Source organism: Cuculus canorus, chromosome Z (genome assembly GCF_017976375.1).
Source record: "Cuculus canorus isolate bCucCan1 chromosome Z, bCucCan1.pri, whole genome shotgun sequence".
Classification (NCBI taxonomy): domain Eukaryota; kingdom Metazoa; phylum Chordata; class Aves; order Cuculiformes; family Cuculidae; genus Cuculus; species Cuculus canorus.
Genome location: NC_071441.1, coordinates 18320011 through 18346052, shown reverse-complemented (window position 1 = coordinate 18346052; position 26042 = coordinate 18320011). Strand labels below are relative to the sequence as shown.

The following is a 26042-nucleotide window of genomic DNA, read 5'->3' as shown; positions in this document are numbered from 1 at the left end:
ATCTCAGGTACATCTTATGATCCTGTGTGGTGTTGATGACCCGAAACAATGTTGGGTGAAAAGGCAACAAGACAAGTGAAATGTGTAGATTCAGGTGTACAGAATATACAGACGTACATGACTGCTGGACATGTTTATACAGATTGGGGGTTTCTTTGTTACCTGTGTCTGCTGAAGAATGGGCTTTGTCAGGCCTTTTAGACTGGGTTTTGTGATCTTATTCCATGTGCTCCTAAAATTGAAAAACACTGCCAGGATCATTGTATTAAGGACAGAAGGGCAGCAGGACTGTGAACTACATGAGGATGTTGTACAGTCCAGTGGTGCAGCTGATACTGAAAATACTGAAAATACTGGCAAATAAACTCTCTAAGACTGGTTTTGGGGTTTCAGAAAGCAAACATCGTTTTAATGCAGGCCTGGGCAACATAAGGAAGTGATCTTCATCAATCATGTGCAATGAGACAAGACTGGATTACAGAATATATTTCCCACTTACTTGCATGTGTAAAAATATTCCCAGAAATCTTATGCATATTCCAATGCTTTCCAAGGTCTAATTTTAAGGTTATTATGAGCTTCACAACAGTCAAAACTCTTGCTAATTTGGAGCTTTGAAGCCAGGTCTTTGTCTGAGCTTGCACTTGAGACAGGGAGAGGCTGCAAACAGAGGTGACTACAGAAGACACATCTGTTCAGCATGGATCACACTGCATGTGAGATCATGTTATCATCCCCGAAGAATTTATAGGGTCTGGAAAAACAGCTTGAAAGAACAGTGAGACTTTCTGACTTTCAAAAAAATACAATTACTTAGGTGAAACTTTACTTAAGCGTAAATAAAAAATAATCCACTTCTTTTTTGTAACAGTAACTACTTCTTGGATCAGAGCCCTGTTTGTATTTCTTGCTCCACCCCAGCAAGGAGGTTGCAGACCTAAAGGAGGTTTGATGAAGGAGAACGGAAACAGTCGCAGCCAAGGGAAACCTGTTTTATACAGAAAATTAACCTTAGAAAGGAGATAAGGCGGTCACAAGAAAGTGGTAAAAACTGTTCTTTTCTCGCAGCATAAATTCCACGTGAAATTGGAAGACCAAGTAACAACCTATTCCATCCTGCCCCATCACACGGAACACGCACTCGGCGATCGACTGCTCAGGCCCCGCCGGCCCCGCCCGCTAGGGGCTGCTCGGCGCTCGATTCAGAAGGCCTTTCCCGGCGACGGACTGGGGCCGGGGCCGGCGGGCGGCGAACAGGGCGGTGCGAGGCCTGCGGGCCCGATGCTGCGGTGGCTGATCGGCGGCGGCCGCGAGCCGCAGGGCCTGGGCGAGGTACGGGCGGTCAGGGCAGCGCCCCTCGGCCCGAGGAGGGACCCGGCAGCGCTGTCCTCTCGGCAGGAACGCTCTGCGGCGTGTCCAGAGAAGAGCGACGAAGCTGGTGAAGGGGCTGGAGAACAAGTCTAGTGAGGGGCGGCTGAGGGAACTGGGGTTGTTTAGCCTGGAGAAGAGGAGGCTGAGGGGAGACCTTATTGCTCTATACAACTGCCTGAAAGGAGGTTGTAGAGAAGAGGGTGCTGGCCTCTTCTCCCAAGTGACAGGGGACAGGACAAGGGGGAATGGCCTGAAGCTCCGCCAGGGGAGGTTTAGGCTGGATATCAGGAAAAAAAAAAAGCCCAGAAGGGGTGATCGGACACTGGCAGAGGCTGCCCAGGGTGGTGGTTGAGTCTCCATACCTGGAGGTATTTAAAAGACCGGTAGCCGAGGTACTGAAGGACATGGTTTAGTGGCCGATAGGAATGTTTGGACTCGATGATCTAAGAGGTCTTTTCTAGCCTAGTGATTCTATGATTCTGTGAGTCTATGACCAAGCAGCACTGTCTCCTCAGCCCAGGGCAGGGACCAACCCGTGCTGTCCCCTTGATACAAACTGTAGTTTCTATTACAAAAAGTCAGATGCTTTGATTAGCTAAAGTAAAGTTTCGTCTAAGTAATTGTATTTTTTTACAGAATGTCCCTCTGACAGGTGTTTTCTTTCAGCTATTTTTTTTCCAGACTCTGCTTTTTCTTTCGAGATGATAACATCTTGTTTCAAGTCTGATCTGTGCTGAGCAGATGTGTTTTCTCCTGTGATCACCTTTCTTTGCAGCTTCTCCCTTGTCCCAAAGGCAAAGGTCAGGCAGTGCTGGCTCTGAAGCTCTAAATCGGCGACAGTTTTGACTGTTGCAAAGCTCATAATACCATTAAAATTAGTCCTTGAAAAGTAATGAAATGTGCATAAAATTGCTGGGAGCATTGACACGCCTGCCTGTGGGTGGGAAAAGTCCCTGTCCCATCTCCTGTCTGGCTGCACGTGATCAATGGAGATCACTCCTAGCTCTGGTAAAAGGTGCTTGCTTCTAGAACTCCAAAAAGAGTTTATTTGTTGGCATTTTGGCTGTCCCCTCAGCCTGGGGCCACAGGCAGGCCAGGGATGCCCGTGGGGACAGCCACCCTTGGGCAGTGTGTTGCTGGTGGAGGCTGAGGGAGCCTTGGAGCACTGTGAGGAAGGGGTAGGCCGGGCAGGAGTCTTCCCGTTGGGATAGGTTTGCTGTCCCATGGTGGTGTGGCTGGGCCCTGCGCTGGGCTCTCCAGAGCAAGGGCCCTTTAGGGCTAGCTCAACCTGTGACTTTTTCTGTGAGAAGGGTTACAGCCTTCATTGAAGAGAAAGAGAAGAAGAGTAAAAAGACACAAAAGCAAGCAGCAGAATCGCCAAGCTGAGCTGGGCTCTCCAGACCCAGGAGGCCTTCAGGGCTAGCCTACTGCCTGTGAAACTTTATGGCTGTTAAAAGGGGTTGTAACCTTCATGGAAGAGAAAGAGAAGAGGGTTATAAAAAAGCATAAAAGCAAGAAGCAAAACCCCCAAGCTGAGCTTGACCTGGAACTGCAGGGCTTGGCAGCCTTCCTTGTCAGAAGCATCCTAGAATCCTCTGCCCTGCTCAGCAGGTCTTGGATGAGTGAAGTTTCTGATGTATAGCTTGCTAGCATCTGAAGTCCTGTCCTCCGGACTCCCTCATTGATAGTCTAAACTGTAGGCAGTAACGTATTATTTCTGTGGCTGGCTTGTAGTTTGTAATACTCTCCCAGTGTTTCTTCTCAGTTTCTAATCCATAAATAAACTGGGCCTGTGTAGTGTATTGAACATTGATGTCCTTCCTGATGCCTTACATAGAAAAAGTGTTTACTTGATTTGAGGAACAGGTTATGTGGATTTTCTTGTCCGCAAGACTCTGTTGAAGTTGTCAGCCTGGTCTCAATGAGAGTTAATTAACATTATTGCTGAGCTCCTTACACTTGGTGCTTCTGTAGTCTAGGCAAATATGAGGAAGTAACTATTTTTCAGCTGCTGTACATGAGGAAGCCATGGCAGTGTCGTGGTTTATTTCAAATGCCAGTAGATGGTGGAAATGTGGGCCTGTACCTGTTTGAATGACTGTATTTAGGAATGCCTCCGGCCTTTGACATCCATGTCAAAGTGTTGGTTGTATTGCAGTCATATTTAGCAGGTTTGTGTGTGCAGTTATTTTAAAAAGGAAGATGGGAGATATGCAGTAGCTTTCTAAGGTGTTAAAGAAAAAAACGTTTGCGTGTCCATCCCTGAAGTTTAAACTCTGACTGTGGCTTAGTTACACTGTAATTTAATAAAGCATAAGCGTGAGTAAAGATGTAGTCCAGTTCTTCCATTCTGCCAATTATAGCTTGGTTAAACACGATCTTCAGGACTTTTGTTCCCATTACTTCCACTGGTTTGTTGAATAATGGTTATCATTTTGCTTCTCTGTGGAAAAACTGAGTAACAGATTTTGGTAAGGGTTAGTCCCCAAGCTTCCCCCCCCCCATTATGTCATATTGTTTAATCTAAATGTTATCTTTATAACCATTATTTCTGTCTGTACTCTCCTTAAATTAGGAAGCCCATAGCAATTTGTTGGCTTTGAACTTACTGGTGTTCATTTCGTGTGCTGTGGCTTCTGCCAGTCATGAAAAGGCCATGTGTCATTAGAATGACATTGCACTGGGTGAACAGAGAAAGCTTCTGGCAAAGCTGTTCTAAATTCATGAAATGAAAATTTCTTCTTGCCCATATGTTTTTTTCACTGAGGAATTGAAAGTCATTTACATTTAAGCTTCTGAATCTCTTCAATTGATGGCCATGGTTTATGTCTTTAGCAGGGTAGCTCTGGTAATGAGAGTTGTCTGACTTCAGTAGCATCATGGTCCGTATAAGCTAATTCATCATGCTCTGTGATACATACATGTATCTGTATACATTTGTATCCATGTTTTTGGTGAATTTTGTCCAAAACACTTCTAAATGCTTCAGGTCAGAAGCTGAGATGAGTATTGTGGGGTTTTTTTACTGATTATTGTAGTGATTTTTACAGGTCCTCCATAAAATATGCTAGCTGCGAATGGATTCCACTAGCAAAGCATCTAGCTTTATCTTCTGAAAACTTGGTGTTGCTACAGGAAAGTTCAATTAATAGTTTATATCAAAAATAGATTTCTTTCTAGAAAGATTCTAGAAAGAATGCATGTGTAACCCAACACTTTAGTAAATATTAATGATGATCTGAAGAGACCATAGCTTGTACGACAGTACTGGGTGAAAACCTGTTATTTTATTGTTATCCATAGTACTTCATCAGTACTGTACCTTTCAATATTCACAGACATTCTTAGAATTAAGAAGAAATAAGACTATTTACGTTGTTCAAAATAAGTTGTTTTGTCTTGTACTGAATAGGAAGCAACAGTAGAATATAGAATTGAGATGTTAATGTTACCAATTCTGACTTTTTCAAAGTGGCGTTACAATTGTTTCGTGAATGTATGTTTCTTTTAGTAAATAAAACCAGAAATCTTCTGGCAATATATTATTGATAATGTCATCCAGTGATGCTGAGATTTGCTTAGGATTTTTTGAACTCTAGCTTTTTTAAGGAGTGTTTTGATTAGCTTTTGACAGCTGAACTCCAAGTTTCTGTATTTGTCCAACTTTTCTTTATAACTGTGCGGATTTTACTTGCATTATTTTAAATAGGAACTGCTATTCTCACATAATTGCATAAAATGAGGAACAGTTGCTTCATGAAATGCATCAGATAGCACAAAACCAAGATAAAATCACAGGAACTAGCATTTTGACAACCTCTTCATTTTAAAAATAAACACGGGTTTCTTTCCCTATTTATTAACTTTGTCATTCTTAACTTCTGAGGAATAGTGTCATAGTACCAGTGCAGAAGTAATAGAAAGTAATTTATTATTCCTGCAAGAAAATGTTGACATTTTGGAGGCTAATATATTTGTCTGTCACGTAGGATTACCTCTTCTATATGCTGCATATTGTACAGCGTTCAGTAATTGCTGTTTGACAATGTGGGTTCTGTTGAAGTCCTCAAAGAACAGGCAGTCGTGGAAGTAAGATGATATTGACTGTGGTGTAAAATAAATCTTGAAGGAGAAGGGTGCCATCGCTGAGTTACTATTGAGCTATTTAGAGTTGGGTTTTTTCTAATAATGTCTAATAGCAAGTTGTTCCAGGACATGGAACCTTACATACAAAGAAAGGTGTCTTGTATTGAAACAAACAGATGACTGAGATTAGCAGAACTGTTGTGCCTTGAAACTGCAGACTTATGCCATATTTTGTTGACCTTGCCTGGTGATGAGCTTGCTCTGAGTGATTGATTGTTCTTTTAATTAATAGTCTTGTTGGGGGTAATTGCAGATGCTGTTGCATAAAATGATTGATCATTCTCTGTTTTTTTTTTTTTTTTAAAAGACATTTGCATTGGTGTTTTGTGAGTAGAGTCCCAATGGATGATTTATGTATTATGTAGCAGAAAAGCATTTATTCTTATTTATTTTAAATATGTTGTCCTTATATAGGATTTTAAAAATGAATGGTAGATGAAAGATATGAGAGTTTCACAGGCCTCTCAGAAGAGGTGTAATTTAATGAAAAAATGAATGTATGGTGAATTGACTTATGAAGTGGGCTCCACGTGACAGCTTAGGACTAGGCTGGGTTTTCATCTTTATGTATCAGTCATTAAAGGAGTGCAAAATGTTTTTGTTGACCGGAAAATGCTATATTATGACTTGAAATACTTGCCACAGAAGGATATTATTTACTTAAAATAATAAGAAATTATCTTTTGTAACGATTTTCATTAAAGCAAAATGGTATTTCAGAAGCTTAATTTTAACTTCAAATACAATTAAACATTCAGTCACATTATTAGACATTACAGAAACCTGATAAAAATAATTATATCAGTACAAAATAACTTTCATTTCTTTTTTTATGATTTTTAGAAATCATCTGTGCAGACAATTGGTGAAGAACAAATACAGAATCCTTACACAGAGCTTCTTGTGTTGAAAGGTCATCACGATATAGTACGATTTCTAGTGCAAATAGATGATTTCAGGTATGAAATCACATTTCAAATTGTTTCACGTCATCCTTGGCCATACTTCGTAGAATATTTATGAAAATATAGTGATATTTTTAATCCTCCCATTTTATTTTTGATGGGGAAGAGCGGGAAGGGCCTGGAGTTAAAAAGGCAAGGGATGAACGCTCCTTTTTCTTGATATGTTACTACATATTTTGGCTTATCTTTTAAGTTATACTTCTCTGAGAAAATAGTAGTAATGTAGTTATGTTTCTTGGTACAAATTAATTTATTTGAAATAAGTGCCTTTATCTAATTCAGCTGTTCTTTTTCAGGCTGTTCCTGGGTTTAATATTCCTTTCTGTACGTGCATTCCCACACTTACTCCCAGGCCAGTGTGCAATAGTGTCTGCTAGTGTTCTGAGTGGATGCATATGCTTCATGGTTTTTATTTGAGGATAGCTGCTATTTCACATTTTTGTTCTACAAAAAAATGTAATAGACTCCTACAGATACACAACAGCAGTGGTACATGGCATTCCCAACAATATTGAACATTGCTATTCCTTTCTTTCCAATTTTTTTTTGCTTAGTTCTCTAAAGCTTCAGTTAATGTAGCTTTTTTCTCAATGTCTCAAAATTTTCACCACTTTATTCAGAATTACTAGTTAGTAAAACTCAACATATGCCTAATCTCTACGTATCTCCTCCAAATTGATCTTGCTCAATCTTGGTGTATTTCTTCTTTGAAACCTGACAGTTCCTTTATTTCTGTCTTTCAACTGTTAGCTTTGTGCACGTTTTTTTATATATTCGCTGACAGCGTTTATCTGTTCTGTTCTTAATTCCTTGTAACTAGCTCTAACTTTATTGTGAAATCTGAGAATGGACTTATCTAAAAAGTTCAAAACTGGTTATGAAGCAGAGACTAATTCACTGTGTTTACGTTCGTCACCTTGGAAGTGTGTTCTACATTATGACCTGGCTTCTATCCTAGTTTTGTCTAAATTAGCTTTGCATGTTCTCTAATTTAACTTAATTCTGCAAGAGAGAAAATGTTTATCTGCTTTAAAAGTAAAGTTGTGAATCCTTTAGTCTATTATAAATGTAGTGACTCTTGGCTGATGTGGAAAATTAACTAGAAAACCTTTAGAACTAAGAATGTAAGTAGCAGACAAGAGTCTCTCTGTTAAGGACCTGCAGCAGTTTTTGTCTTAATGGATTAGGCACAGAAGGGGATTTCTAATATGTTCATCAATACAAAGTTAACATAAGTAATAGTTTGGCTTCTATCTTCCAGTATACAGCAGGTGTTTTGTGAAGGAAGGTTCTCCTTCCCCATGCACAGCGATCAGGCAGGTAGTCTTGTCCAAATTTAAAATGCCTGCAGAATCTTATTCTCTAATAATTTTGTAAGTGTGTGTATATCTCTCTCTCTATATATATATAAATGGAGAAATTTTAGCTTAGCGGCTTTAATTCTTAATGTCATAAATATATATGTTAGAATGTGCATTACCATTAAGTTTTTTTTTCTACATTAAAGTAATCCACCAGAAGATTCCTATACAATAATGTTCTGGGATTTTTTTTCCCCAGACAGGTTATTAAAATATCCATTCCTTAACGTACATTTTTCCCAAAACACATAATAAAAGGAATTTCTTACAGAAATATCAGAGTATTCTTAGATTGCAGGCACTATCTGATGCAAATAAATCTTTTACCATTTTGGGCTTCCTTGTATATAGCAGGTAAGCTATTTAAGCTAAACCAATAACGGTCAGTGTAAAACTACAGCCTGGATGGCCACATCGAGGATAGGTTATAAAGTAGCATACGGATAAGAAGTAAGTTACGTAGCTGGTTAGTATTCTGAGACTTTGAGGAGTTTAACAGAGTCGCTTCACTGGACAGTAATTCTAAGGTTTTATTTGTCAAGAATATGGTAGTTTCTGGATTGTTAAACAGCTGATAATATTTTTCACTTCATTCTTTTCAATAAAATTAGTCTTGTTACTCAGCTTCTGAAATGTTTGTATTTAGTTTCTGCAGCTATTCCTTTGTGTGCTTTTTGTCAACTGTTGTAAGCCAAGTTTCACGCTTCAGGTCTTTAGATAATATCATCTTATTGAGAATTTTGCAGAAGGATTTTCTTGTTTTCTCAGTGGCTCAGCTAAAACCAGTGAGTGGAAAATTTTCTCAGATTGGTTTTTGAAGATACTAAATAAATCCTGTAAAAATGTAACAGAAAGCTGTTTTTTTTTTTCTTTTCTCTTGTATTTTTTGAACATGAATTGAGGGTCATATTGATTGGAAGATCCCTAAAGAAGGCTAAGCCTCAGCAAGAGTCGTCCAAAAAATGGGCTGAGATAAAATTACATGTGATACTCTAGCATTTGACACATTTAAACTTAAACAGAGTTCATAACACATTTTAAGAATAACCGTTTTTGTTGCTCATTTGATCATTCCTTGCTCCTTCAGGAAGCAGACGAGGTTATAGATGATGGTGATCATGACTGGAAAAGAACCAGATGACCCATGAATTTCCACCTTGGTGAAGAGAATGTAGCTGTAGGATAACTGACCTTAATATGCCTTTATATTTAAACAGAAATCCTGTTTAGACAATGAAGAAAATATACAACAGTAGCCTATTGAAATTCTGTGTTGGTGAATTACACTTATGTCTCCTTTCAGACACCAGTTTTTGTCCCAGACTTTTGTTCAAGTGGCACACAGTTCCACTGTTATTAGAATTTAAAGGTTTGTTGCTGAATTGTCGGAGTTTATTGTAAATTCTTGACATGACAAACAAGGTATATTAGAGCTAAAAGACAACTAAAAATAAGATACTAATGTTACCAGAGGTATGCATGGAAGATTTTTTTTTCTCTAGCTTTTTTAAAGAAGGGGCTTAATTGGATATAAAATAATGAAAGATATGAAGAAAATATAATTTACACTTTTTTTTTTTTTTTCCTTTTTACCATAATGGACTAGAACAGGAGTTTATATGGGAGAAAGAGGGGGAATCCCCCTATGGCGTTATACCTGAAAACTTAATCTGTTAGCAAGTTTCACTAACATCATAACTGCGAAGAGGTTGAAAGAAAGGGCATATGTATAGTTAATGAAACCGTTCACAGCTGGTAATGAAAAAAAAATCAGAAATGATGTAGCCTCTCTTTTTCATTACATTTTTGCACATAGTAAAAATTTTAGTTCTCTAAATATTAACTATTTAACCCTTGGTGAAGGCTTAAAAAAGAAGCAAACATTTAGAAGGTAGGTACATTTGCAAGTAAAACCTGAAGCAATTTTCTGTGAAAGGTCTTGCTTCTGTTCTAAGCTTTCTCAGCTCATAGTATGTCTCTGCTGGGATAATTGGGTTGTGTGCTATAGCGTAGCTGTGGTGGTGATAAGGTGCAAATATGGGCAACTAGTTAGATATTCACTCTAGCCTAGGGAAAAAGACTGAATTTAGGTCAGACTTCGTTGATGTGGGATTAATACGCTAATATGAACGTGTTTTTTCCTCATATTATTTGCCTTCCTGCTGGATTTTAGCTGAACTCAAATGCACTCCCCTTAACAGTTCTTTTAAGCCAGAGTTTAAAGTATCATGATAAATACCTGAGGTCTTCTAGTTCTGGGATGAGCTCAGGTGAGTGGTTTTTAAGTTGTTAGATGTCTTGCAGTCAGTTGGCTCTGACTGACCATACTTGGGTTTAGAATTCACTGTTATTTGGTGTACAAGATATCATATTTTTAAACAGCAGGACGATTAAGTCTGTAATGTGGGATTCTATTTATAATAGTATATATTGAAATTCTTAAGTTTGTTATTGCATTAAGTATATGTTGATAAACACCTATTTAAATGTGCTGACTTCACTTTATAAACTATAATTGAGATTTACCAATATGTGTTTATTCTTTAAAGCTGGGGTCTGATGTGTCTTGTAAATATTTTTCTTATGTAACTATTTACTGCTTTACCATTACATTATGTTATATTGAAATTTTCATAGCTTTTCCCCTCCCCGCCCAGGTTTGCATCTGCAGGAGATGATGGAATCATATTGCTGTGGAATGCTCAGGTTAGCTCATTCTTTTGGGGAGTAGCTTGTGTGCCATGGAGAGGGTAGAAGTTGGGGAGAGGAGTTAGAAATGTCTAGTAGTGAAAAAAGCAGAATAAATAAGAATTGCTGCAGAGCTACTGTTGGAAAATGTAAAAGTGGAGGGAGTCTGTCAAACCTTGGTTTACAAAGGACGGCCAGAGATGTAAAGATTATGTGAACTCAAGAGAACTAGTTTTAAACTTTGAATGTTTTGAGAAGACATAGTGATTTTAGAGAGATTTGAGGTTAAATGATGATGTGGAAGGCAGAAGTGTATATAAACTTGTGGCTTTAATTCTTATTTCTAAAATATTTTCGCTATTTACTGTAGACACTGAAATGTTGACTAGTAACAAATGCATAGCAATGTCCCAATCCTGCTAAGATTTTTATAGATATTTTTTAAGTTCATTTCAGTGGCTTTATTAGAAGTCTCTATTTGTAGTATAACTGATTAGACTAAGTTGAGAACTAACAGAAAACTCTATTGGAAAGGCACCAAAGTCGGTGGAAATTAAACATTTCATGCAGAACGAAAACAAGTCCTTACTTGCTTGCTGTGCTAAAAATCTTCTTATAACTTTTGAAAATCTTTCTAAGACATTGAATTTATCATGGGAATAGTGCTCTGTAAGTGTGCTACCCACTGTTCTGCTCTGTCTCTCTGTATCACTGACAAAAGTGTAGAGAATGAATGAGCATTAAGGAGGGCTAGCATACCAGTTAGATTGTTCAATAGGAAGTCTAAAAGAGAGATGTGCTGTCTAAAGTATCTAAACGTAGAAATTAAAGGAGAAAGAAATCTTGGACTATAAGCTTTCTTTGAACCTTCTGAAAAACTTACGTATGACATTTATGTAATTTCAAAATGTGGAAAGGAGAACTTGAAATTTTTCCTCTTTTTGAGCAGTGTGAATTAGTGCTTTGCAGTTGCTGAAGGTCTTTATGTAATTCTATAATTTGGAAAAGGAAATTGTCTTTGAGCACTCAAAACCCTGAATGTGATTATATACACTCAGTGTTCTGAGCAGACTGTGAATGTAAAACTCATTTAGATATCCAGCTTAGGAACCATTTTCTACTTCTGTAGGATTTTTATTATGTTTTTTGTTATTGCAAATATTTTGTAGTTTTTAAATAAAAACTTAACCCCCAAGTGTGAAGAATGTACATTTATAACTTCCCTGTGTTTTAATTGTATGGTTGAAACGCTAGTATGCTTCTGCCTGTTTGTTTGTAGGGTTTTGCTATCTAACAATACAGAAGAAGTAGCTGCAGTTACCTAACCACCATTGTGAAGCTGTAGATAATGTACACACTGCATAAAGCTGCCAGGAAATTGGCAGTACTGTGTTTGACATAAATAAAAGTTAAGTTTGTCTAAACATTAAAATAAAAAAAACCCCACTTTTTCAACACAGGGTTTGTCGACAAAATCTGAGTTACTGTAGTATCCATTACATTACAAAAGGTGAATGGCAAATACGTGCAAAAAATGAGATTAGTTTAATACTGAACTTAGTTCTAAAGGGCTTTTAGAGGGGTTTTTAACTATTAATGTAGTTTTTATTATGTAGTACTCCTTTGCATTTATTCTTAATGCTATGTAATTCTGAGTAAGATCTTGAGTGGAATTGGAGGTAATAGGAAGTAAATCCATAAATTACTTTAGAAACGGAGATATTAGACTATTAGAGATTCTTGCTTTCAAAAGTCATTTGGTACCTATGTCATGTGCTACAGTAGGCATTTTCCAAATTTTACTCTTAATTTTCCGTGGTTTTATTTTTCAGACTGGAGAAAAACTTTTTGAACTTCATGGACACACACACAAAATTACAGCTGTGGCACCGTTTTCTTCGTCAGGTGCTTCTGAAAAAAAAAAACATTTGATTTTATCAGCATCAGCTGATAGGACAGTTATTGTATCCTTAGGTCTGGAGAGGATTCAAATTTCTGTGGACTTTTTGTTATTTTTTACTTTTAAAGGCAGCATTGAGAAGCTGCAAGTTGTTTAAATTTAATTGCTCATAACATCCAGTAGATGTTACTGTATTACACTAGGATTTTACTAGTTATTGCACGCCTCACAAGTAGATGCGATCCTTACTACAAAAATGAATCCGCAACAGACCTTTATAAGTATGTAGTTTTGGCCAAATATTGAAAATACAGTTGGGGTTTAGAAGACTGTTTCTCTGCATACCCATTTCCCAATCTGTAATTTAGTTACAAACACAGCAGTTATATTTATAATATACAAAACTTCTAGTTTCCTTAATGAATAAAGTCAGGTTTGGGACTGCAGTACTGGCAGACAGGTTCAGAAAGTGTCTTGTTTTCATTCTACTGTAAAGGTAAGCTGAGGCAACCCTAGGTGTGGTTGCTTTGTTTTATATGGGCAAATGTGTTAAAATGAACAACAGTGTTTGGTTTAAGAACAGGTGTATAATGAGTGGCTAAGTCATGGGCACAATTGTTAATTTGTTTGTGGAACTGCTAATGCTTTAGTTTTCTTTTTGAAAGGATATAGAACAAAAGTAATTTTATAACTTAGTTCTGTTACTGTCTTGGAAAAGGCAGCCTACAGTCAAAGAAGTTGTTGAATCTTAATAGCCGGAAAAAATCACTGAAAAAACAGTGTTTGCATCTTTGGTGGGAAAATGTACTATAAATATGTAATTAAGCCTGTATTTCTCAGGAAAGTGACACCTTAATACTGTATTTCATACTTACAGCTTTATCTAGCTAAAGCTCATCATCATTTCATTGCAAAATTCCCTGTAGAACTTTTGGAGGGGACATATATCTGATTTTTTGTTCCGTAGTGTTTGACAGTTCTTCAAAGACTGGATGTATGGTTGTCTGGAGGGAGTGATCTATGTGTTTGGAACCGAAAATTAGATCTCTTGTGTAAGACCAGTCATCTTCCTGATGCAGGTAAAAATGTAAATGACTCATTATGGCTGTTAAAGTGAGAGTAAAATGGATCTCTATAATGATGCAAAACCAACTTGGCAAATTCTCTTTAATTCTAATGATAACATTATGCATTGGAGCCTCTCTCTATTTTTTTAAATGTCAGACTTAATCGTTACTACAGAGTTAAGGCTGCTTTTAATCTCCTGTGCTGTGTGAATTTTAGAATATATCACATCTCAGTAACTGTACATCAGCTTCAACTTACAGGGCTATTCCTTGGATGCTGATTTATAAATGTTTGCTGTAATGTGGACCAGATCCTTTGTCTGGCTTTCTCTGTTAAAGTGTGAGGGCTTTTTTATTCCTAAGTAGGGCTTTGTAGTAGTAGAGCAGTAAAGATTTTCCTTTTATTATTAAAAGTCAGTACTGTTGTTGTAGAAAATGCAGATTTTGCTAGAAATGCAATAAAGTTAAATCAGATCTCAATGTGAATCATGCTTTCCTATTAATCGGTTGATGTATTATCTGTCCACATGAAGAAAATTGTTGCATGTTATTGCATATGTTACAAAGATACCTACAAAGCCATGAATTGATTTCAAAGTTGGGACCAATATTTTCCTTATTTTTGTCATAGAATGGAGTAGTGGTAGGCAAGCCCTTCTGAGTCTTTGAGGATGTTAATACTGCTTTGTGTTGAATACAATATATCGTGACAAATATCACTTGGAAGTGGTGCTCTAGTGCTTAGCCTGAGGTGCTACTGAAACTCTTATACAAGGGGTCAATGGGATGTGTGCTATGGGCCTTCTCTTCCCTCCTAATCTCTTGCTTTCTTTGTGGGGAAAACCACAGATTGCTTATTCCTTGGCAGCACCAGCTGGAGAAATTGTGTGCAGGATGAAGGCAGAATAAGTGCAAGCTGGATGTTTTCTTGTGCCCTGCTCTTCTTCAGGTGGCTCTGCACTATATTTTTAGTATCATGCATACTGTGGTAGTATCACTACCTAATAACTTTGGTCGAATATATATTTGGAGTCTCAATAATTACCACAGCATTCTTAATGTTGCCTGGCATTAAGACATAGACATCTTCATTGTATTTAAAATAAAAAGATTATTGATTCCCAACTTCATCTCAAGTTCAAAATTCAGAATTCTGCTGGATTCAGGACTAAAACTCCTGACTCTACCTCCATCTGAGGCAATCTCTTCACTTCCACTGCTGTTTAACTTCTACTCCAGGCAATATGCCTTTATTTTGATAGTAACTTATAAGTGGAAGAAAGATTGCAAAGAAATTTATGAATAAGGAATTAACAGTTTGCTGTGTTTTCTTGTGGCTAATCAATATCTTTATCTCTCATACCTCCTGTATTTTTTCAAAGGTATCAGTGCTTTGGTTGAATTGCCTAAAAATTGTGTTGCAGCAGCTGTTGGCAAAGAGCTGAGTAAGTATGTTGCATTTCTGTTAAATGTCCATGTTTGCCTGTAACAGCCTCTCATCAGAGGTATGTGTAAAGAGCACACTGCCAGAATTGTATAGGAAAAGTAAATGGTACCAGAGTGTGATTAACGTTATTCCTTTTTTCCTTGTTTGACAAAGAGGCAGACAACGCTAATCTCATTCAGGAATTTCTTTGAGATCTGCATGACAAAAGTTTTCTTATTCTTTGTTATTACTTTTGTTGCCCACTTTCCAGATCTAATTGGGGTGATCTGCCTAGAGAAGGTCTGGAATTAATTATTTGAGCTGTCAGATACTAGGCTTCTCTAAAGCCTCCTTATTGCAAGATCAGGAGCATGAGATACTGCCAATCTCATTGTGCTGTCCAAAGCTATAAGGGGACAATGTGATAGTTTATGTTGCCCACTTGAAGACAGGGTTTTTTATGTATACAAACAGTAAATCATCAGCTAGCTGTCAGTGGAGAGTCTTTAAAATAAGAACATTTTATAAAATTACTGAAATTTCCAAGTATGGAAGAAAACCCAGGAGAGAAAGTAGAACACTGAGTCAGTAGAACAGCAGACTTCACTCATGATGATTAAACACTTAGATGAACAATAGCAATCTGATACTCTAACCAAAGAATGGGGAGCAAATTAAAAATTGTCTTCTTGTGTTTAGACACTGGTTTACAATGTAAACTTCCATCTGAACTTCCCACAGTTCTTCTGAGTGCCCTTCAGATATCATAAAAGAAATTCCAAGACTGCTTAAGATAAAGTCTTAATTCCTGAAGATTTTGATGGCCTTATTAGAGAATACTGCATCATTTTGAATAATATTTTTCAGTCAGATGAGTCCTTAAGAAAGGTGTTTTGCTTTTAGTTTAGTTATCCTTAAAGTTGTCCAATACTGTTCACTTCTGCTTTCTGGAACTTGTGATGTTGACCCGATTCTCTGAATTGCAGAGTCATTGGGCTGAAGTGTTTTATCCTATAGTTGCTGTAGTAAGAGGCTGTTATAACAACACTGAAATAATTTATTCCCTGTTGTTTTTGGTGTTTTGGTGTTACGAGTGTTCATAAGTGGCTTTACACATCTTTCACTGTCTCAACTATGATATATTTTAGTTTGTGTCTTTCTGAAAATTATGTGTTTTATTTAAGCATAGTTGCATTTAATTCTGAATGATAAAGCTTATTTTGACAATTTCTCTATCTTTGAAGTAATTTTTAGATTGATTGCTTCTAACGATGGATCCAAAGGTTGGAACGTCCTTGAAGTAAAACGCCTTGTTGACCATCAAGATAACATTTTGTCATTAGTCAGCATCAATGGTAAGAGTTGTTTTATAATGTTACTTGGTTTGTTAGTTACCAGTGGAATATTCCAACTCTCAAGTTTTTATTGGGACCAAACTTTTAACTGGAATGAAACTTCATAACTAGAAGATATACCTTCCTGCGTTGCTGCAAATACAGTGAAACATGAAAATATTTATGGATTTTTTTTTTATTTATGGATTAACAGTGAAGTCTAATCAGGCAGGTTGTCATGTAGAAAAATCTGAAAAGAGGCAACATCACTGATGGGAATGGAACTCTGGGTCTTCTTCCTATTTGGAATGTTTAAAATCCTATTTTTTCTTGTTCCTTCTGGTTCTTAAAATGGAATATACAGTGCCACATTATTTGCAGTTGTAAACACAAGGTAACTGAAAGTTCCCAGTGTGCACTTGTGGGCCTGCATATAGGTCCATCATTTAGATTTGCAAGATCTCTGTTGCTCATTCAGGCAATACTGAGCTAGTGCCTGAAATTATTTGTAGTCCAGGTACCAACTGATTCTACTTTGTTCTTCCCTGTCTTTTTATAGAGGATATGTGATAGATGATCTATAGAGGATATGTTTGTCCTTCGGGCTTATTTGTGTCAGTGTGGTTGACACAAAGGTGCTGTGGTACAGAGGCAGCAAGACGCTGGAAACAAGAAAAGAAGGGTTTTCTATGTAGGCAACAAATGATCTTCAAATACTTGCATACATCTCTTGTGGTGTTCCTTGCCTTTGCTCTGCAATACTATGCATTGTGACCAGTGAATATTCTCATTCCTAGTTTTAATTTTACAAGTGAGTGCTTGTTTCCTTTTGCATGTCTAAGCTATGCTAGGTAACCAAAGGAGTACTTACTCAAAGGGAGGGAATTTGTCCAGTTAATTATATACTGCACAATCCACATAGCTTCACTTGAAGACGGGTACTTTTAACTTTCTGTGTGAAATGAATGTTTTTTTGTATCATATGATTTCTATGTGTGGGTTTTTTTTTTTCTTTTCCCCTCCTCTAGACTTGACTTTTGTGACAGGTTCTTATGCGGGTGAATTAATAGTTTGGGATGCACTTGACTGGACAAAGCAGGCATCTGAGTGCAACTTCTGGGACTCCTCTGTCCATCCAGATGCACAGCCAGAAATTAAGTTAACCCAAAGCCCAAATGAAACTTCAGTTCAACACTTAACATCTGATGAGGAGGTAAAAAGCTTTAAACACAGTAAACTTCAAGTGAGCTATCATGACCTTGCCACAGAAGGCGAAGCGTTTTGTGTTTCCAATTTGCTTGTTTTAATAAGAGAGGCTTCTTAAAAATATGTACAGCTATTTTTCTACAGTCAACAGTTTTTGTAGAAATCTTGGTCATTGAGCTAACTGAAAATTATATGTTGATGGTATGGGAACTAACATAATGGACTGCCACAACAGCATTTTTTTTTGACTGACAAAGTTGTTTACAGTAGCACTAGAGAAAAATAAACAGGAGTAGTGTTTTGATGGCATGCATGTTTTGTATTCCATGATTCTAGAAATGCAGTTTTGACTATAACATGACTCTTGAACAGTGGTAGCTGAGGGTACTATGGCAGTGAATTAAAGAATAGTTATATCTCTATGCTTAGTAGTAAAGAAACATTGCTGCTTCTGTTTGGATAGGCTATACTTAATTGTACAGAGTGAAAACACTGTTCCAAAACACAGTTGACTGCAATGATGATTTGGAGATAATCCAAGAGTTCTTGGTCAGCATACTTAGGCAGACAGTTGTTTAGGAAACAGTAAAAATCCTCAAGTTGTTGTTTACTGTGGTGAAACGTTACCAACTATTTCTGCCAAAACAAATGATGTTTCAGGGTTTGGGTATGGTGTAATTCTGTTTTTGGGCCTGTAGATTCATTGTTGGGGAATGATTAAGAAAGGAATTCCTGGAAATTGATTCAGAGAGATGAGCTGTAACAGAATAATAGCTATAGAAAAACTTAAATGTAGTCTGAAGGTTAAATAGCCACCAGATGCACTTGTGTCTGAAAGAAACATTCCTAGGACACTGGAGAGAGAAACATTGGTAGTTGTGGGGGGAAACAGATGCAGTTGTCTCTGAAGGTTGGATTTCCAGGAGTTGTGTTGTGGGTGCCTGGTTCTAGAAGGAGCAAAAAGACAATCCTGTTCAGCATGAGTTCTGTAATTTGGCTTCAGAACATTCTAACTCCCTGCTTGAAAGCTACATGAGATGTGTTTTAAGGTCAAGGGGGAAGAGTTTTAGGAAGTTCAGAAGTTGTTAAAACACTGAATGTGGAGTCTAGGACTGCTGAGGACTTTCTTCTTTAGTTCATGGAACTAAAGAATGAGGACTTTAGGTCATGGAACTAAATTGAACAAATTGCTGCAGAATTCTATTTTTTGTGAGATTTTTGAGTGGTGGGAGAGGTCATTCTAGTGTTACATGCTGAAACAGAAGGTGCTTTTTTTGGGCTCTGTAGATGGAAGTGGGCCTATCAGGGCAAAGGTCCAGCATACCATCACTTAAACAAGGCATGTTCAAAAGCCAAAATATGTACTGAATGGAAGCCTTTTGCACTGCCATTGGTACTAAATATTTATTTTGTGTATGTACACACAATTGTATGTTTGTTCTCTCTATAATTATTATAGGTCATGAGGGTGTCCAGGTCTGATGATCAGTAAGCTCTTAGTGGCTTTGTAGGGCTGTGATGGTTATGAGAAACACCAAATCCAAGCACTTTTTTGAAGAAGAGTGCTGAATGCAAAATGGCTCCAGATCTTCGCAATATTGTGTAATACATTTCTATGAGAGGGTGCTTTTTCTACACTCAATAGGGCTCAAAGGCTTGGGCAAAGATGCAGCACAGCTTCCTGTATCTTCAGTCTCTCTTGATAAAACAAAAGTTTGCGAAAACAGTGTTATTTTAGTGTAAGAACATAAATGTTTAATTGCAGATGTCTGTTGATTCATTGGCATCTTTGGTTTCTACTTAGACTGTAAGGTACAAGATGAAAATACAAAAATGAAACAACTGCTTAGAGGTAGGAGGACATCTCTCATTTCCCAAAAAACTCAACCCAATATTTTTTCTATAACTTGCTGATTCCATTGGTTTGGAATAAGACAGTAATGTGAGGACAGAAACAAGGTAGAGAGTGCAGGCTAGATGATGTCATAGGACTGCTGGAAATCCATTACACGGAGGGTGATCTTTCAGTGTCTGTTTCTGTAAGTTGTTCCATTGAATTTTCTTTCCAGTGTGTGTTTGCTGCTGTTGGGAAAGGCATATACGTATATAATCTTCAAATGAAGCGTGTGATTGCCTGCCAGAGAACTGCTCATGACTCCTCTGTACTGCACATTGAGCAGCTTCCAAACAGGTACAAGTCATGGTACATATTGCTAGTGCAGTAAAGAAAAATGCAGAACTTGGAAAGGTGGCTAGAGACAGTCTGCAAAGCTATATCTAATTTCTAGGGCAGGTACTTGATCTTTGGTTTGATCTGCTTTTATTAGATAGAGCTTGTTGATCTGATTTTTGAAAATTCAATGTGAAATAACTGTAATCCAGTATGCTCGATGCACACCTCAGAGTACAATATCTTGGCTATTTTTAAAATCAGACTTGATAAAGCACTTTCGTTTGTCTTATGAAAGTATAGTTTAGTGGCATTTTACTTCTACAAACCAAAGGCCTATGGCATATGCGGTAAATATGTTTCAGTAAGTATTTCGTAACAGTTGAAATGTTTTAATGAAAAAGATAAATTCCAGCATTTTTTCATTATCGCTGAATTTCTAACTGGAACTTATTTTGATGGCCAAGTTGGACAATTAGCTACACATATGTAATCTAGTAGTTGTGTTAGATCCTTTATGCTCTTGTTCAATGGAATAAAAGTCTGCCGGAAGCTTAAAAATTAGGGCTTTCATCTTGTAAACACATGTGCTGTTCTAAACATGTAATGAAAAGGAGTTTGCTTCCTTTTGTTCTTTTTCCATAAGAAAAATGGTTTTCCTTAACAAAAGTAAGCTGATGGAAGCCAGTTTGTGCAACTGTGTTTTCAGAGTCTAGACTTGTTATTTTTGGTTTTGCAGAGTGGTATGTACTGTGGGTTTTTTTCCACCGGTTTTCTAAGTCCAGTATAGTTTGTCCTGGTGGGGGTGCACCTTGTTTTATACAGAACATTTCGATATCCTGCAACGTTTGAGAGCTCTAGTAAACTTGTGTAGAACCTAAGGCATTTGTTGTCTGTTTTATGGAAGCATTACAAGGTGACTTGTGCTTTTCACTGTCTATGCTAGTGTTGCTTATCAACTGTTTTTACAGGCAGCTGATCTCCTGTTCAGAAGATGGCAGTGTGCGCATTTGGGAGCTCCGAGAAAAGCAGCAGCTGCCAGCTGAACCAGTCTCAACAGGTTTGCTAGTAGTGGGAAGTAAAAAGAACATTTAAAAAGTGTTAACAGGAAACCCAGTATTCACTATATAGGAGTACTGAGGCTTACAGTCTTTGTAAGAAGAGATTATGTCTTGTGCTCAACCAATTGTTAACAGGTGTGGAAGGGAAGCTGAAGAAGGCGTGGGTGTACAAGTCCTCCAAGATCTGATATGGGAAATTAGAAGGTCCGACTGAATCAGTTCTGTGCCATATGCTTATTTAGTGTTTAAAGTTGCATCAGCTGTGTTAAGAAAAATTATGACCTCTAGTGAACCTTGATCCTTTTCTCCTTATACTGATTATGCTGGATCCTCTGTCATGCAAGACTGAATAGTTGCAGGACCCTGTAAAGAAAACTAAAGAGAAGCTTACAGATGAGCAGCTGGCACAAAAAAATAGTGTTTTCCACATCTCCTCCTTAAACTTGGAGTGAGACTGGGACTTGTTTTGAGGCTATACCAAATCTTATTTATGTACTATCTCTGGGCGTCACAGTCCTCAGGGCTAGTTGGAAGTGTTACAGGATGCATTTTACCTGAGTGCAGGCTTTGCCTGTGTATTGCTTTGCGCTCATTTGACTAGGCCAGCAGCTTCCCTGGGCAGTGGTGGTTGTGGTTTTGGACAGGTGCTCTGCACTATATAATTACTATTATGGACTGGGAACAGGAATGAGCTGTTACTCTCTTGTAGGACTTTTTTTTATTTGAGCTGTGAGTCATTTTCTTGATATATCTCATTGACCTCGCTGTTTACTTGTTAATGGTAATTTTTGCAAATATCTTTTTGCTGCCTGGGTTGATTTATAAGCTTCTTTCTAGGCATGTCTTCAGTATTGCTGGTGAGAGCTGATCTACACAGTTCTGCTTCTTATTGTAACAAGTGAAGTGGTATTTGGTTTTATATCGGAAATTTGTAGCTTCTGTGTTGGAGACATTTGAAAGAAACCATATGCAATAGTGAATTAGGCGAACTGCTGTTGCTTTGCTCTTTTTTTATTTTAAGGAAGTAGTTGTTCATCTTTCCAGTCATCTCACTTGCACCAAGGACTTGGACTAGCGCACTTTATGTGTTATATGCTGATGGGGCTGAGGGGAGGGTCAGGAAGAAAGCGTGAACTGCTTGTGTACAGAACCCAGCTTTCTTACAATTACACAGTTCTTCTGGAGGCTGTGGCATAGATCTGTATTCTCTTGCTATCTAAATGGAATGTGTGGAATACTAACTGTGCTCCAGTTTGACTGATAGTTTTAAATCTGAAGGATCACAGAATCACCAGGTTGGAAAGGACCCACTGGACCATCGAGTCCAACCATTCCTAACACTCCCTAAACCGTGTCCCTAAGCACTTCATCCACCCTTTCCTTAAACACCTCCAGGGAAGGCGACTCGACCACCTCCCTGGGCAGCCTGTTCCAGTTCCCAATGACTCTTTCTGTGAAGAATTTTTTTCTGATATCCAACCTGAACCTCCCCTGGTGGAGCTTCAGGCCATTCCCTCTTGTCCTGTCCCCTGTCACTTGGGAGAAGAGGCCAGCTCCCTCCTCTCCACAACCTCCTTTTAGGTAGTTGTAGAGATTAATAAGGTCTCCCCTCAGCCTCCTCTTCTCCAGGCTAAACAACCCCAGCTCTCTCAGCCGCTCCTCGTAAGACTTGTTCTCCAGCCCCCTCACCAGCTTCGTGGATGAAGTGGGCATTGTGAAAATGGGCAATTCAGCATTAGAAACTTGTTGTTGCCTGCATGCAAGCACTCTAATATGTTAGTGCAGGACACGTAGGGGAGAGATTGGCACCTCATTTCTCTCCTTTTTGCACAAGTAACAGTTTAGGAAGACTGAGCAAAAGTAAACATTGTCCTGCTTCTGCCTTTTCTGTTAAGCAGTCCTTGGATTTGCTGCTAAATCTGTATATTATCTCATCCAAGTGAGATGTTTGTTAAATTACAAGTAGTAAGGACAAAAGACAAAGTAACTAGGTTTCCTGTCCCCCTCCAGATTAAAAATCCAGATGTAGAAATGCTGCACAGTACAGTACTTATGTCATTTTGCCATGAAGACTGTTCTGCTTTTAGAATTTAAGTGACTCCTGTCGTTCTCTCTTTGGCTAGAGGAAATAAATTGTGTTTGTGATTTTTGCCAAAATAAAAGGTTGTTTTTTGTTTTTCCCCAGGGTTTTTCAATATGTGGGGATTTGGAAGGGCAAACAAGCAGGCAAACCAAGCTGCTAAGAAGACGCAGGAGAATACACCTATGTATTTCTTGGAGCTGGTTGGCGATTTGATAGGTCACTCATCAGCTGTGCAGGTAGGTCATATTCAGTAAGAACACAAAGTGAATTTCCATTACTAGTGTAATTTTGGCAGTGTTTCTTAAACAGTTCTAACTTTCGACTGGCCTGTTCTAGAGGCTGGAAACACATTGATTGTGTAGTATATTTAGTGCAGTATGAAAACAATACATACTAACTTGGATTTCTCATGAGAACTCGAACACTCACTGATGCCTGAGGATTGTATGTACAGATATATATATAAAGACACTACAGATAATCTATTGGGGTATTCGGTTTCTTTATAGACTGTAAACAATACAGCTGAGAGCCATGTGTTTGTTTCAGATTTCATCTTTGCTATCTAAACAAGGTTTCATATAAAACAAAACCCATTCAGGAATTTTGTAGTCCTCTGTGCTGTGAGTCTTAAGGAAGTCTTTTAATTTTAGATCAGGTACTATTCTGTTCTTCTGTCTGCCTAAGAGGGTATGTTTTTGATTCAAATTGCATTTTCCCTCCCCACTTGTTTGCACTTGACATAACCATTTGAGTAACAAATCACTTTCTTACAATGGACTTTGGGGGAAGGGCACATAGAAAGGAGTGGTGTAGTTCTCAAGTAGCTGTGCTAACAAGTACCTATGAGACTGGATTTCAGAACTGCTGCTGCCAAAAGTTGAAAGGTGATCCTTTCTGCTGCGGGGATTTCTGCCAGGCTTTCTGCCTGTCTCTTACCATCTTTCGTTCTGAAAAACTGTTGAAAGAGGCCCTATTATTAGTATGGAAAGTTGCTGTCTAAAAAAGAGAGGACATAGTGTGTGTAATTCAAGAGGCAAAGAAGGTGAGAGGCACATGTTGGAGGAGGACACTGCAGAGCCAAGGGGTAATTGAGATTATGGTGGATGTGATTTCCTGCAATGTTTTAAACACAGAAATACCATTGTTAAACTCTGGGCGGACTGCAGCAGTTGAAGCTAGAAATGTTGAGTGGTGATTAAACGTGATGGTCAAAGATGTCGGCTTGGCCAGTAATTTCTGCTGGAAACACATAGCTAGTAAATGGCTGTTCCCAGAGCAGGTAGGCTGAATCACAGTCCTTGGGCTGAATGTTCCCTTGGGCAGATCCCTTAAGCAAGCTCAAGAGTCAAGAACAATGCAAGCATGCTATAATGGCATCGTGTGACCTGATTCCATTGGTGTTGTGTTGAACTGTAATGAATGGCTAATTGTAGGCAGCTTTGTGGAGGTCTCTGAAGTCAGGGATGACTACGTGACTTGTCAGTTCCATTGTTCTTGCAGAATCCTTCCACTGCTACTGTACTTCTCTCCTGTGATGCAGTCCTTACTGGTTTGGCTTCCTCTGTATGACCAGGCAGAAGCTGATGTCTGTCACATTTGTTTATTCTTTGATCCTTCCAAGCCTGTGGTGTTGAGTGGGAAGGGGAAAGTGTACGCGAGTGAAAGAACAGTGTTAAGAAACCAAGAGGTCAGAGTTCATGCAAGTCACAAACTCTTCTATAACTTCCTTAGAACAAGTTTCTTCAATGTTCTGTACAGATAGTTTCCCTATCTATAAGGCTTTATTTCTTCTAAACTGAGATCTTTCAGTGTGAATTGCTGTTTAGAAGTTGTGTTTGTGTAGGGATTTTATGACGCCTGAAACATATAGAAAGTATACCTTGTGATTTTGCATGCTTGTGTGCAAGCAGAACCATTTCAGAGAGGTGTATTTGTTTAGTCCCACTGTGCACTGAACTTTTAAGCAAGCTGACAATTTCATGTAAGCATCATGATAATAGTAATGGTTTCATTGCAGATGTTCCTGTACTTTGGTGAACTGGGACTAGCTACATGCTCTGCTGACCACCTTATTATTTTGTGGAAGGATGGTGAACGAGAATCTAGACTCCGCAGTTTGACACTGTTTCAAAAATTGGCGCAAAATAGTGATTTGCAGCTCAAATTTTAAATTGCTTGAATACAGGCTACATACATATAAACTGGATGTCTGTTAAATGTGAGGGTAAATGAAAGTCTCAGGTGCTGGGAATATGACTACCAGTAAGGCTTACATTTAATGTCATGTGTTACACTGGAATTTTTATTAGGTGCTATTGCTGTTCTAAAAGGTGAATTTTGCATGTTGAAACTTACGTGGCTTACTCAGCAGAAATGGTGTTCTCTTGAAAGACTAAAGGTAATGATGACTTATTAAATAGTTTCTAATATTATTCACAATGTTTAAAAATATAGGTGGATGTCAAAATTAAGATCCATGAAATTCCTTAGATGCATCATAACTAAAGCAGTTGGGAGTATTCCATAGTGTTATGTGCAGAAGGGATGCATAAAAACAATCTGAGGCTTCCTCCTTTATATAACTTATTTTTTGAAATTAAACTTTAGTTACTGATGGCTCAGATTTATATATCTACAAAAAAAACCCTAAAGAAACCAGTTCTCAAATAGAATTTTGCATTTGAAGTTACTGCACTAAGTAAAAGCAAAAAAGAAATGTAGGCAATACCAGTTTGTCAGGTTTTAATTTAGGCAAAGCAAGGTATGTAGATATCCCTCACTTGTGGCAAGTGCATTTTTACTGTGCGTTAACCTACAGTACTGGAGTTTATACAACACAATTACCATGTCTAGCATGAAGTGTGATTGGTTTAGCTTAGTCTTTCCTTAGTGTGTTCATTGAATGAATTTGAATCTAATAAAAAGCACTGGGCTTGCCATGGATTACTTTAGCATGTACAATACTTCCTTGTGCAGCAGCATTTGATGTGTTCAATACTAGAAAAACACTTCTGCTAGATGAATACTAAGTTTCCAGCTGAAGATTGACTGCAGAGAAATTTGCACCAGGTTTGTAAAGTTAATACTATTTTAGTGTTTAAAAATAAAAAGCCCTCATGTACACAATGCCTTTTTCAAGTATGAGATAGCAGCAGTAATCTGCAAGCTAAAGAGAAGTGGGAGGAGACCCCAAACTAAGACAAAAAACCCAAACCAAAAAAATGAAGCCCCAAAAGCAAAAAAAGCCAATCCCAAACCAAA

At 38.0% G+C, this 26042-nt stretch overlaps 1 protein-coding gene across 1 annotated transcript; it reads left to right on the top strand.

The window, feature by feature from the left end:
- Positions 1–1205: 1205 nt before the first annotated feature.
- On the top strand, positions 1206–26030 carry WDR41 (WD repeat domain 41). Its single transcript, XM_054053794.1, has 13 exons — positions 1206–1332; positions 6361–6476; positions 10501–10549; positions 12364–12495; positions 12865–12927; positions 13399–13510; positions 14881–14943; positions 16169–16279; positions 17287–17471; positions 19534–19655; positions 20606–20694; positions 22881–23014; positions 24799–26030. Exons 1-13 carry the CDS (start codon positions 1282–1284, stop codon positions 24949–24951), a joined length of 1380 nt encoding a protein of 459 aa, XP_053909769.1. The 5' UTR covers positions 1206–1281; the 3' UTR covers positions 24952–26030.
- The last annotated feature ends 12 nt before the right edge of the window (positions 26031–26042 follow it).